The sequence below is a fragment of the Bidens hawaiensis genome, unplaced genomic scaffold (assembly GCF_021521415.1).
Source record: "Bidens hawaiensis isolate Kalapana, Puna unplaced genomic scaffold, B.hawaiensis_p1.1 tig00018849_1, whole genome shotgun sequence".
In the NCBI taxonomy this organism is placed as follows: domain Eukaryota; kingdom Viridiplantae; phylum Streptophyta; class Magnoliopsida; order Asterales; family Asteraceae; genus Bidens; species Bidens hawaiensis.
In genome coordinates, this window is record NW_027492864.1 from 367,641 (window position 1) to 382,349 (window position 14,709).

At 34.3% G+C, this 14,709-nt stretch overlaps 1 protein-coding gene across 1 annotated transcript; it reads left to right on the forward strand.

The window, feature by feature from the left end:
* The first annotated feature begins 346 nt into the window (after positions 1-346).
* Positions 347-5,420, forward strand: LOC143557236 (plant cysteine oxidase 4-like). The gene is made up of 6 exons (XM_077046354.1): positions 347-431; positions 2,518-2,891; positions 3,967-4,112; positions 4,187-4,334; positions 4,838-5,047; positions 5,135-5,420. Exons 2-6 carry the CDS (start codon positions 2,792-2,794, stop codon positions 5,242-5,244), a joined length of 714 nt encoding a protein of 237 aa, XP_076902469.1. The 5' UTR covers positions 347-431; positions 2,518-2,791; the 3' UTR covers positions 5,245-5,420.
* Positions 5,421-14,709: the final 9,289 nt, after the last annotated feature.

Genomic DNA, 14,709 nt, shown 5'->3' on the forward strand with positions numbered 1-14,709 from the left:
AAAAACTGTTTTTTATTCATTAAAATTTTTGGCTCCCTCGATAGTGGGTCGTCAGCAACGGCTGAGACCCAACCTACCTCTGAGCCGCCCCTGATAACTTTACGAAACTCATTGATATGTCGTGTCAGAACTTACACAACTCGTATAATACGATAGTTTCGCTTATACGACCCGTATGATACGACATATACGTTTACCGTGGTTCACCTATATTTTAAGTTCATACCTTAAAAAGGACACAACCTATTCAAAACCAAACCTGGTATAAAACAATTGGGGCTTTTCTTTTCAATTAAAACTAAATACCAAAAATACCATTGTGTATTTATATATAGATATAATATACATATAGTAGTGCCACTTGTTGGTTCTGTGTGACGGAACGTGGCATTCTCGTGAATTCAACTGCAAATCAAGGACACCATTGTCAGGTAAATCAATCAATCAATCGTCACGGACCTCTTTGATCTCTTTAATTTAACCCATCAAATTCTATTCCAATCCGACCCATTTTCAACCTCCAATTTTCTTGATTTCAATCCCAATTTCATCGAATTAATGGTGCGTTTGCTTCACGCTTTCTGGGTTTTCGATTCCTGATTGGGTTTGATCTTTGGGTTGATTCAATTGCACTTTTATCGTGTTTGATTTGGTGGGTTTTGGTTATTGTGCGTAAATGCTAATAGGGTTTTGCTTAAAGCTATCTTTACTGTAGATTATGAATTGATTTTATTCAGGGTTTTTGATTGGGTTTTAATATGTTGATTATTGGTTTCACAGTGCAAAAGTGATCATCTTGATAGTAATGCATAAATTTGGATTTTTTTTATAAATGGTTTTAATAAGTTTTGCTGGTAATTTGCTAAATTGTTTGTGCATATCAGTATATGCACATTAATAGGCTTCTTTTACTATAATCAAGCACTGAACTTTATATGTTAAATGTTTTGCACAAGCAGTGCTAAAGTGATAATATTGCTAGTAATGCATAAATTTGGAATTAGTTTTTTTTTTTAATAAGTTTTGTTGGTAATTTACTAAATTGTTTGATTATATCAGTATGTGCATTAATGGGCTTCTTTTACTATAATCAAGCAGTGAACTTTATATGTAAGATTTCATATAATCTCGTTCTTCGATGAACGCCAGTCCTGTTCGTGTACTGAATTTGTTGATTGTGGTTTTCACAGTGCAAAAGTGATAATATTGCTAGTAATGCATAAATTTGGAATTAGTTTTTTTCTTAATAAGTTTTGCTGGTAATTTACTAAATTGTTTGATTATATCAGTATATGTACATTAATGGGCTTCTTTTACTATAATCAAGCACTGAACTTTATACGTTAAATTTTTTGCATAAGTGTTCAAGATTTTGCATAAACGCCAGTCCTGTTCGTGTAGTTTAAGTGTTTAACTGTGTTGATTTTGAATTGGCTGTATTTAGGGTTTGTGATTGGAGTTATTTTTTGTTTTAATTTGTTGATTGTTGTGTTCACAGTGCAAAAGTGATAATATTGCTAGTAATGCATAAATTTTTGATTTAGTTTTTTTTTTTAATAAGTTTTGTTAGTAATTTACTAAATTGTTTGATTATATCATTATGTGCATTAATGGGCTTCAATTACTATAATCAAGCACTGAACTTTATATGTAAGATTTCACATAATCGTTCTTCGATGAACGCCAGTCCTGTTCGTGTAGTTTAACTGTGTTGATTTTGAATTGGTTGTATTAAGGGTTTATGATTGGTGTTCTTTTTTTGTTTTAATTTGTTGGTTGTGGTTTTTACGGCGCGAAAGTGATTATATTGCTGGTAATGCATAAATTTGGAATTAGTTTTATTTAAATAAGATTTGTTGGTAATTTACTAAATTGTTTGACTATATCAGTATGTGCATTAATTGGCTTCCTGCACTATTATGCAAGCACTGAACTTTATATGTTAAATGTTTTGCATAAGTTTTCAAGATGCCATTGTTTTCACATAATAGTTCTTTGATGAATGCCGGTCCTGTTCGTGTAGGTTTTTTCAGTGTTGCAGAACTCAATAAGTTCTAGTCGGGCGTTGGGGTACCGAGTACCGACTGGTGATTGATAGGGATTAATCGGATTGAAAGTTTATATGTTATTTTTCAAAATTATGAACACACACACAAAATTTTATATATAATTTTTTCAAAAATAATTATATTTTTTTAATTACTTAAAAGATTTTTACCGTTTTTTTACAATTTTGACCAGTACCAATTTAGGGGTCGATTAGGTGAAATCGAATCGGTAATCCTCCGATTACCGATTAATTGTCGCCTAAACGCGATTTTTACAACACTGTTTTTGGACATTTTTCTTTTGTGGGTCGTTTATATTATTACTTGATGTGAGGTTATATAACGCATAACAATGGAAATGATATAAATGAATGTGAATAATGTTAGCTTATCTTTCTGTAAAATTACTTAAGTTGATAAAGGTTTGATTTTAAAGCTGCAAATTTATGAATTTGATTTGTATATGCAGAGGTGAGAACATGGAGTGCGTTACGAATTGATGGAGATGTGGATATATTGTGGTGAAGTTGGAAAACATTGTAATAGTCAATTAACCAATTGTGATCCTGATTCACTCCAAAATATCATTTCCAAAGGGGCTTTTGTGTATTGAAAGTTATTTACATATTCGACACCGTTTTCAGCGTTTTGCAAGAAACAATATCTCTGCAGAAGGGGGATTACTACTATTATTATTATTATTATATATTATTTCGGCTTTTGGGTTCTTGTCGTGTTAAATCATGCCTCAAATACAAAAGCTTTATAATGCCTGCAAAGCATCTTTATCTCCAACCGGACCGGTGTCGGAAGACGCGCTTGAAAAAGTCTGTTCTCTCTTAGGTAAGGTTTTAAGGTTGTTTATTCGTTTCTTGTTTTGCCTGTTATCTGTTAGCTAATTATATGCTGTTACATTTTTATTATCCTAAATTAACATAGGGGTGTGCACAAAATCGAAAACACCGAACCAAAACCGATAAAACCAAACCGAATTAGAAACCAACGGTTCGGTTTTGAACTTTAGCAAAAACCTAAATATTGGTTTTGGTTTGGTTTGGTTTGGTTTTGTATTTTGTTAAGAACCGAAAAAAACCGAACCGAACCGAAATAACCAAAAAAATTGAAATATTCATAATATTTTATCCGTAGCCATTAAATGTACCGATGACCATTTGTTTAGTTTTAACACATTGTTAATAACAAATATATTTGGTTGCTACATATGGTTAATAACTAATAATACTAGTACTTTTAGTTTTGATTTTGATTTTTTGATTTTAAATGTATCTTTTATTAGCTTTTAACATTTGAAGCCCAAATATTCAATATTATATTAATCATTAGTTTAAAGAAGAAAAAAATATCATGCCCAGTTTCAATATCTTAGGTTCTTTAGCCAAAAATATTTTGGCTCGATTAGCAAAACCGAAAAAACCTCATCCAAAACCGAACCCAAAAACCAAAAACCGAAATCGAACGGTTTTAAAAAATCATAAAACTGAAAGTTTGGTTTTTGGTTCGGTTTTAGTCCAAAACCGCACCGAACCGCACCACGCATACCCCTAAATAAACACATGAAATGATTTGTCTTGTCCATGAAATCTTGTTAACTTTTACAAGTCATTTTGGATTTGTTGCCAATGAATCACATGCATTAGTTGTGATTTGTGAAAATGGATCAATTTGAGGAAATGGGTAAAACGCTCAAAAGTTTCTCATTTTAGTCTATTTTAGAATGGTTCCGACTTCTGAGATATTAGTGTTCTTTTAGTGATATGGAAATCAAATTAATCGTTAAAATACAAAGTTAGTTGTATTAGGCTATTAGCGCTTCCGTATACACTTATTGGATGTTTATAAGTTTTAAATATATATTAACCTCGAAAGTTTTTAATTTTTTATTTTGAAATTGGATCAGACAAGATCAAGGCTTCAGATGTAGGGCTGGATCAGGAAGCACAATTAGTACGCAGCTGGACAGGTCCCGTAACCGAACTTAACGGTCCCAATCGATCTTTGCCACCAATCAAATATATCCATATTCACGAGTCCGACAGCTTCACCGTAAGTTAAAAAATTATAAAAATTTCCAACCTTTTCTTATAAAAGACTGAATTTTGAATTTTCAATATTTATAGATGGGGATATTTTGCATGCCATCTTCATCCATCATCCCGCTTCATAATCATCCTGGAATGACGGTTTTTAGCAAGCTTCTTTATGGATCAATGCATGTAAAAGCTTATGATTGGCTTGATGAACCTGCATCATCGGATATGTCACAAGGTATTATCTTTCTTGACTATAGGTTATAAATATAATTTAAATATGGTGGCTCGGCCCGCAAATACTTTCTTTTTCCAGTTTTTCAAAATTTATAAATACTTAAAAAGTGTTTTAAATATGATTAGAAACGTGAAATTTGTCAAGAAATATGACCAAAGATCCAAATTTGACGATGTGGGGTATGAATAACGATTTCGCTTGTCAAAACCAGTGAATTTTATTTTATTATTATTATTATTATTATTATTATTATTATTCATAGTGGTTGAGGTGATTAATGTATTTTTGTTAAACCGTTATTCTCCTTGTTCTCAAGCAATTTTGACTAAATCTGTACAAAAGTGATATTAACTGGCATGATTACGCAAGTATTTTGTTGGCGAATCACTAATGCATTAAAAAAATAGTGTAATGGATTGGTTCTGGTTATGTTTTTATCCTTAACGGGCCAAACACGTGTCAAAGTCGGTCTTTTTGTGACACGGTGACTGTTTTTTTATCAGCGAGACCTGCAAAACTTGTTAAAGATGGTGTGATGATGGGCCCATGCGGGACCACAATCCTGTACCCCACTAGTGGCGGTAACATCCATTGTTTTCACGCCCTAACTCCGTGTGCCATCTTTGACATCTTGTCACCGCCTTACTCATCGGAGGACGGGCGGCACTGCACCTATTTCCGCCGGTCAACCGAAGTAGTAAATACTCTACCAGGTAAATTCAGTTTCATGGTTCCATACACAAGTCAAAGTGGTATGTTTGACTTCAAAAGTCAAAGTCAACATATATTTCTTTTTGAAGGTACAATTGAAGTAGACGAGTCAGAAGTTGCATGGTTGGAAGAATTTCAACCTCCGGATGATTTCGTGATTCGAAGAGGTCATTACAAAGGTCGCGCTATTAAGACGTGAAATGTGTTATTCGAATTGTCAGCATCTGAGGTGGAAGTTAGCATTGTTTATAAAGATGCTGAATGGTAATAATAATGTAATTCTATTTGTTATGCAGACTTTGCATGCATATACAACATGATGATGATATAGTGTCTAGATTATTTATCTTTGATTATACTCATTTGATGTTTTAAGTTATGTCTCTATAGGCTTGTGTGATGCTCTTTCTTTTTGACTTATTACTTGAGAGATTGATTTTTTTGCATTTGGGATAGAAGGTTTTCAATTGTTATCTTACTAGCTTTAGAGCACGTGTAACACACGAAATGTTTTAAATAATTAAGTTAAAATTAAGTGATAAATAATGTATATAGAAAAATGTATTTTTTTTTCGAACGGCATATAGAAAAATGTATTACATCTATGCTTGTATCATTATACACAAATTGATTTTATTTATAACACAAAATGGATTTTTCTAAAACAAATAATGGGAACTTAATAAAAAATAACGCACGTGCAAAAACATACCCACGAACACCCCATCTATTGAAAATTTATTCTCAGTATCATATATGTATAATTGAAAGAAATTTAGTTACGAATCAATTTCGGATAATACTTCTCATATAATAATAGTTTTGAGCTACACTATAAATTTTGTTTTTGATAAGTTTGATAGGCTTCTCGACTTTGCCAATTGACAAAAAATAAAAATTACATGTTAACCCGTTCAATTTTGTGAATGTTTTGCTTCATTTGAGCATTATTTTGTACGGCATGCTTCACATACAACATTCTGATCATTATTCAAGGAAAAGTTAATGCTGACACAAATATTTCTAATTTGATACACGTTAGAAGCATTGTTAGGCCTGAGGTGTCATGCCGGAAGTGTGTCATTTTTTTCTTAAATTTTAATAGTCATGGGAAAAATACTCAATGTGCAAAATCTCGAATCTTTTCACTATTTCCAAAAATGTGCTTAAAAATAAATTCGAAAACCAATCATATTTAAAATTTTAACTTTCATTTATGTTACATTTTCAAGTCAAAACTTTTAACCCGTAACGATAAATCAATTTGCATTCTCAATTTTTTTAAAAATATCCAGATTACCCATTTCTTACACGTAACAAATTTGAGCAAAATGTAGTTAACTTGTACCAAACGATATATTTACCAACTTTTAACCCGTGACAATCAAATTTATGTTCCACAAAAAATCCGAAGTAATCTACTATTATAATAAACAAAAATGTTGGTTGGACCATAAACCCCTTAGTTGGCCTAATAGAAACGTCAAGTGACACTCTCATGTATTAACCTATAGTTTCTAATTATATTTATTAATTTAAAGCTAAAATTTAATTAAGATTTAAAACATTCCTTATTTAGCCTTATCATTATCCCATCCATTCCTTACCTAGCCTTATTGTGGATTACAACTAAGGGAGTTTGATTCATATTATAAAGTCATGTTCATTGCACCACCCCTTTTATTGATTATGATTGTCCAAATGACTTATTACTCTTCTCACAAACCTGTAGTATATTGACTCTTGGTTTATATTTTGTTTCAAGTTGTGTGCAATAGATCCCCTTTGTCAATGACAAATTTGGATGTTATCATGATAAAAACATAATCAGAAACATTAGCGAGTTGGGTAGAAACCAATTGATTAGATTATTCTAGGTTATTTTGACCAAAAAACCTTATTTACAAGATCAAAAACATAAGCGGGTTGGGTAGAAGGTCAAATTGACTAATTTCGTATGGACCGGCTCGAATCGAAACACTCTTTGTCCAGTATTTTGATTGGCAATATGGGTGTCGCATATGAATACAAAAGCCTTATTATTTTAAAAGCGAGCTGAAATGAATTTAGCCAATCTTTCTTTCCTTTTTTTTTCTATCTCTTTCGATCTATTGACTGATTATGAATGTACAAATCGAACTAAATGAATGAGACAAGTGTTGGGTATTAAATCATGGTTAGTTTGGTTATTTTTTGTTGTGAATTACATGTAATAGTAGAAGCAATAATTGGACATCAGATGGCCTCATCAATGGTTAGAGAAACTAGCAATATAAAAAATAAACTGTATATGATTTGTATATGCTTTGTTGCTATATAACGTATGGTTTGTTAATGTTTCGGTAAAACTGTAGCAATTTATTTGTGTATATAAAACTTGCAACTTATTTGTAATTTAGAGATTTATGAGCTTTTCATTTTTCAATATTATATATAATACATAGTTTTAATCATATAATGTATTTAAAGAGTTATCAATTATACCGTTTTCATTGTTCAACTCGTGTAATACACGGGTTCCTAACCTAGTCATTGATAAAAAACCCAAGAAACTAATTATGATAAACTATATTATATTTGAAAGTGATTACTATCCTTACAATTTAACACATATATGTATAGTTTACTAAATTAACCAAAAAAATAAATAAATAGATTTAAATCATAAATTTATAATTTATATGACAATGTAAAAAAAACCAATAGATAAATGGATTCATTTTTAAAAAATGGATCAACTTTTAAGCATATATTTATAACTTAATGATTAAATAAATAACTTCGTAAATTGAAAGCATATTAGAGTTCTTTTTTTTGTTTTTTTATTTACAATCTTCAACAATATAATATGTTAATAATAACATTTAAAATTATATTCTTTTGAATATTTAACAAACACGGTTTTTTGTTGATTTTTGGATTTCACCAAGTATGTTGTGAAATATATTCTAACAAGTCTTTTCAATATTTAACAAACACGGTTTTTTGTTGATTTTTGGATTTCACCAAGTATGTTGTGAAATATATTCTAACAATGTGTAGCAGCATAATATGTGAATATTTATTTTTATAAAAGTGTATAGATATAACGTAAATATAGTTTAAAAAAATGAATAATTAATCATTTTATAGATATAATATAAATGAAGTGTAAAAGGAAAGTGAATAATTATTTATATATGACATATAGTTTTGGTGGGAAAAAGTTGTGAGGATTAACCAAAAACTGACACGTGTTTACAGTTATTTTACTTTATTAAAATATGTAGATGTAGATTTAATTATTTTCATTAAACTAGTGAGAATTGCGGTTTTCGTTCTTATTTTTGACCAAATCTGCAGTTTTAGTCCAATAGTTTTAAATTTGCGATTTTCGTCCAATAGTTTTGTTTTCACTTGCAATTAAACCCAACTCAACTAACCTCGTTAATTCTGGTCGTTAAACCCATCGCTGTTAGGGGCAATTTTGTCTTTTTTCTCCTCAAATAAACACTAGCCCTAATTCCCAAATCCCATTTTCATCTTTGTCGTTCTTTCCTTTGCCTTTCACAAACCCTACACGAACAAATGAGGATTACGATTCATCTCTAGTGGCTTCGATCATGACACATTCGGTAGATAAAGGGCCAAACGATTATACAACCAATTAAGGACAAAATTGCCCCTTATGTGAGGAGCACACTGATGAGTTAAAAAGAAAAGAGTTAACGGGGTTAGTTGGATCGGGTTTAATTGCAAGTGAAAACAAAACTATGAATGAAAACCGCAAATTTAAAACTAGTTGGACTAAAACCGCGAATTTAGTCGAAACACAAGGACGGAAAGTGCATTTCTCTCTTAAAACTGTCAAGAAAAGTTTGAAACCATAATTATTGTCCACGATGGACCAATTCTATTTGAAACAACATGTTTGTTTTTCCTCGTTCTTTCCAAAAACATATTTCTTGTCATTCATTTTAAATATACCGACAAGGTTGGAAATTAATATGTTATTATTTTGCACGTGACATGATTGTATTGTGTTTGTTTGAAATAGATGAAAACTAAAATATGTTCCACCTATATATAAAATATGTGTTGTTTTAAATTAGAATCGATTCTAACACTTGGTCATGCACAACATTTTGTTAGCAACAAGGTTTAAACCGGCGACATTCTCTAAAGAGAGCAGCACTTATGAGGTAGAGGTGCAAAAAAAAATTTAAACCCGAATTGATCCATTTGTAATAATATGATCGATAACATGGACGCTTATTGTTTTGCAATTATGTTTATGTTAATTAGTTCTTGATAACCCAAACCCGAATTGTTTTATCTCTATTATTAACCCCCCCCCCCCCCTTCCCCCCAAAAAAAAAGAAAAGAAAAGAACACTATAACAATAATAAAAAAACCATTAATGAGTCAAAAAGAAAATGTACCATTAAAAGATCTAGTTTTTCATTAGTACCATCAATGGACAATGGCGTTGACCCGGAAATATTATTAGTACCATGGTGAAACACTTAGAAGCTAGTCGTTTCTTCACACTTTCATCAAACACACATCATCCTCTGTATCAGCCTCTAAACGACAGTAATCAATACCAAAGCAAGAACATAGTTTACAATAGAATGATATCTGATTCAAGCTCATTTATCAAAACGTAGGCATCTTCCTTGAGTGCATAATTCCCATAACACGAACCATTGCTCTTCGTGTTAGAAAGGTCCCCTGATCATTCTCAGGCCTCACACGAAATATGTAAAGGGTGTAACCGGCCATAGAATATCTAGGCTTACGCGTGGTGTCATAGCCGGCAATAAGAGAGCTAGCCTTGTCCCGGTCGCTGCAAAAATAATAATAATAATAATAATAAAATAAAAAATGAGACATTGTGCATGAACACTTGTTAAAAAAAGGAAAATTTTGTTTAGAAAAAAGAAAAGGCATACTAATTCCAGTTAGATGGTAGATGAGAGGAGAAGTAGGTACAAAAAAACAAGATTTTTTCCTTAACCGTTGTCAAAGCTATCAGATCATTACCGTTGTTGTGATACTCGTAACGCTTCATGATATCAACTGCTTCCTTGGCACACCCCCATCTTAGGACTAGGAGTGCGACCAGCGGTTGGTACCACATTTGTAAATAAATCAGAGTTACGTTGTAAGCGGAAGACTTTATAAAACTTTAAGGATCAAAATGTAACATATATATATATATATATATATATATATATATATATATATATATATATATATATATATTCAAAGACGGGATTATAAAATACACGTTTAAGTTGTTTAACAAAACATTACTTGTTTATAATTACAAACCACCATTTTAATATGTTAAGTTTATACAAAATAAATCCGAGCCATCAGATATTAGTAGCACTTCGTCACTCCAAGCGCTATCATTGTTCACCTGCAAAATGTAAATAAAATACGTCAGCAACGAATGCTGGTGAACACGCTGACGCTAAAATATTTTCTATCACAATTATATTCGGGCCCTCTACGCGAGTCCCATTTTACTTTCACAATTTTCAATGTTCTTCTTTTTAATTTCTTTGTTTTCGAATCTTCAATTTGAATCGGTTTTTCAACAAATTTTAAATTTTCATTTATTTCAACATCTTTTAACGGCATCGAAAGAGATTCGTTGATCATGCATTTTCGCATATTTGAAATATGGAATACGTCGTGTATCCCTTGCATTTCCTCGGGCAGTCGCAAACGGTATGCAACAGTGCCGATTCGTTCAAGTACCTCGAAGGGTCCAACGAATCGAGGACTCAATTTTCCTTTCTTACCGAAGCGAACAACGCCTTTCCAAGGCGAGACCTTTAATAACACTTTGTCCCCGACCTTAAATTCTAACGGCTTACGACGGATATCAGCATAACTCTTTTGGCGATCACGTGCCGTCTTAAGTCGTTCTCGGATTTGAAGAATTTTGTCGGTGATTTCTTGTACTATCTCAGGTCCAGATAATTGATTGTCTCTAGTTTCAGACCAACACACAGGCGTTTTACACTTTCGACCATATAGCGCCTCGAATGGTGCGGTTTGAATACTTGTGTGATAGCTATTATTGTACGAGAATTCCATTAGGGGCAAGTGGTCATCCCAACTACCACCTAAATCGATCACACAAGCTCGGAGCATGTCTTACAACGTTTGAATCGTCCTTTCGCTTTGCCCATCAGTTTGTGGATGATAGGCGGTGCTAAGGTTTAGCTTTGTACCGAGTGCTTGTTGGAAGCTTTTTCAAAAGTGAGACGTAAAACGACTGTCTCGACCAGAAATTATAGATAGCGGTACTCCATGCAAAGCAACGATGTTGTTCACATAGATACGTGCTAGTCTGTCCATTGAATACGACTCATTGATAGGTATGAAATGTGCAGACTTTGTTAAACGGTCCACAATCACCCATATAGCATTATGTTGTCGAGTCGTCTTCGGGAGTTTGGTAATGAAATCCATAGTGATTAACTCTCACTTCCATACGGGAAGTTCGGGTTGCTGAAGCAATCCCGAAGGCTTTTGGTGTTCAGCCTTGACTTTCAAACATGTCAAACATTTCGCAACATGCGAAGCGACATCTCTTTTCATCCCATTCCACCAGTAGTTTGATTTGAGATTATGATACATTTTGTCACTACCGGGGTGCATCATATATGTAAGGCCCCGTTACCGGTAACCCTACTTTGGTGTTGGATTTACTCATAAACACAGCTCTAAATATCAGAGTTAATTAAAACATTTACGCGGAATGTAAAACTTTCATAAAACATTACATAATTCATAATTTGTCTCAAAACATTCATTGTCTTTCCCATTAAAGCATTAAAGTTAAAACATCATAAGTCTTCAGATGCCCTACTCTTGTTCAGTGCCATGTGTCTCCTCAAGCAAGCTGCCTCATCCTACTCACCTGCGTGCATACTAAAAGTCAGCTACGCTGAGTGAGTTCTAGATAATCACATAATCATACCATTCACATAACATTATATTCTTTCATTCATACTTTCATACTTTCATACTTTCTTACTTTCTTACTTTCATACTTTCTTACTTTCTTACTTTCATACTTTCTTACTTTCTTTTGTATTAACTTACCTTCATATCTTACGTTATAAAGAGCATTACGCCCTACATTCCTCGAGTATTATTAGGGCTCGGTACCCTCTTTCCTCGAGTATTATTAGGGTTCGGTACCCTCTTTCCTCGAGTATTATTAGGGCTCGGTACCCTCCTTCCTCGAGTATTATTAGGGCTCGGTACCCTCTTTCCTCGAATATTAGTAGGGTTCGGTTCCCTAGTTCTCGAATATTAGTAGGGTTCGATCCCCTCTTCGTTACCATACAACCATACATCATACCTCGAGTATTATTAGGGCTCGGTACCCTTTCCGTAACCATACAACCATACATTATCATTTCTTTCTTTTATTATCTTTATCACGTTCATACACATAAACATACATAACATACTTACCTTATACATAGCGTTACAACCTGACAGTACGTGCAATATCCGAAGATCGTTCACGTTCCATCAAGCAATCATTCATGCTTTCATATTATTCACACAAGGCATACACTTATCTCTTAGGATAAGCGTATTAACAAACATATCGAGTATGCACACAGCCCCGAAAACATAACACATAAATGGGGCTAGAAACTCACCTGAACACGGTTACGTTCTCCGTTGATCGTAATCCCTTTCTTCAGTTGTGCACGGCTGACTGTATAACAAGTATACATATCAATTTAACTATCACTACTTATAACATCTTTCTAGTCTTAATTACTACCCACAACGAACGGGGGTCCGGGGGCAGCGCCCCTGGCAGCGGGGTCTAGGGGCGGCAGCCCCTAGCGGGGTCCAAGGGGCGGAGCCCCCTGGCTGGGGTCGAGCTGCCAGGTCAGCTTGGAAAAATTTTATTTCCATTAACTGTCTTAACACATTTTCCATTAGGTTTTTTTTTTAATTTATTTTCTAAACGAACTTCACTTTAGGCGAAGTTAAACCTCGGGCGAACTTGGCTTCAGGCGAAGTTAAACCTTAGGCGAACTTGGCTTCAGGCGAAGTTAAACCTTAGGCGAACTTGGCTTCAGGCGAAGTTAAACCTTAGGCGAACTTGGCTTCAGGCGAAGTTATCCTTAGGCGAACTTGGCCGTAGGCGAAGTTATCCTTAGGCGAAGTTACGCTTGAAGGCGAAGTTACGCTTGAAGGCGAAGTTCATCAGGCGAACTTAATCTTGCAGGCGAAGTTATCGCGCTGCAGATCTGTTTGCCCATAAATCCTTCGTTTCTTAGCCAAATAACTCGATTTTGGTACCCACGGAATCGTATGATCGGCGCCTACAAATCCCAACCATCAAATCGGCCTAAAATCGACGTTTTAGGGGTCCGATTTGGGCAGTTTGGGTTTCGGGTCCGGTTAACCCATCCAATCCTAACCATTTTCAGTAATATTAGCTTTGTTGGATTTGTTCTTACCTTACCAACTCAGATCTATCAACAAAATCTCGGGTCTCGGCTTCGAATCTTGATCGGTTAGAATGTGTGTGTTTTGAGTGTGTGAAGAAATAGATGTAAATGAAGATATTTTTGGGATTTTGGGGGTATTTATATCCCTGAAATCCCATTCTTATTTAACCCATCTCAATTAATCCACGTCCAAGACCCGCTCCCTACCCGATACTAATTAATTACGCGAAATCACTAAACATAACTTCCTTTATTCATCATTAAAATTTTTAGGATGTTACAAGTCTTCCCCCCTTAAAAAGGTTTCGTCCCCGAAACCTAACTATTACATAAACAAACTAGGGTAAAACTTGCGCATCTCATCCTCGGCTTCCCAAGTAGCATCTGATCCCTTGCGGTGTTTCCATATCACTTTTACCAAGGGTATAATCTTGTGACGAAGCTGCTTCTCCTTGCGATCAACGATCTCTATCGGTTGCTCGATGTAGTTCAATTGTTCATCAACCTCAATGTCCATTAATGGCACGTGAGACGTGTCATCAGCTAGACACTTCCTCAGATGAGAAACATGGAAGGTTGAATGAATTCCTTCTAACTCATCGGGTAAATCCAGTTTATAAGCTACTTCACCCACACGTTTTACAATCTTGAACGGTCCAATGTACCTCGGACTCAACTTTCCTCTTTTCCTAAAACGGATAATCCCCTTCCAAGGCGAGACCTTAAGCATCACATTGTCACCAACGTTAAACTCAATTGGTCGTCGCCGCTTATCTGCATAAGACTTTTGTCTGTCTTGAGCGGCTTTCATTCTTGCTTTGATCTGATCGAACTTTGAAGACGTTTCTTGAACCACTTCTAGGCTTCCCATTTCTTTCTGACCAATCTCACCCCAACACACCGGGGTTCTACATCGTCTACCGTAAAGCATCTCAAACGGTGGCATACCAATACTTGAATGGTAACTGTTGTTATAGGAGAACTCTGCCAGGTGCAGATGATCATCCCAACTTCCACCAAAATCTAAAACACAAGCACGTAGCATATCCTCAAGGGTTTGGATCGTCCGTTCGGACTGTCCATCGGTTTGAGGATGATACGCCGTACCGATGTTCAACCTCGTCCCCATAGCTTCATGAAATTTCTTCCAGAACCTCGAAGTAAACCGTGTATCCCTA

Coding starts and splice junctions, on each gene's coding strand:
- LOC143557236 (XM_077046354.1), top strand. CDS start 2,792: ATGCCTCAAATACAAAAGCTTTATAATGCCTGCAAAGCATCTTTATCT. Junction 4,113..4,186: donor ACGAGTCCGACAGCTTCACC/GTAAGTTAAAAA, acceptor CAATATTTATAG/ATGGGGATATTTTGCATGCC. Junction 5,048..5,134: donor AGTAGTAAATACTCTACCAG/GTAAATTCAGTT, acceptor TTCTTTTTGAAG/GTACAATTGAAGTAGACGAG.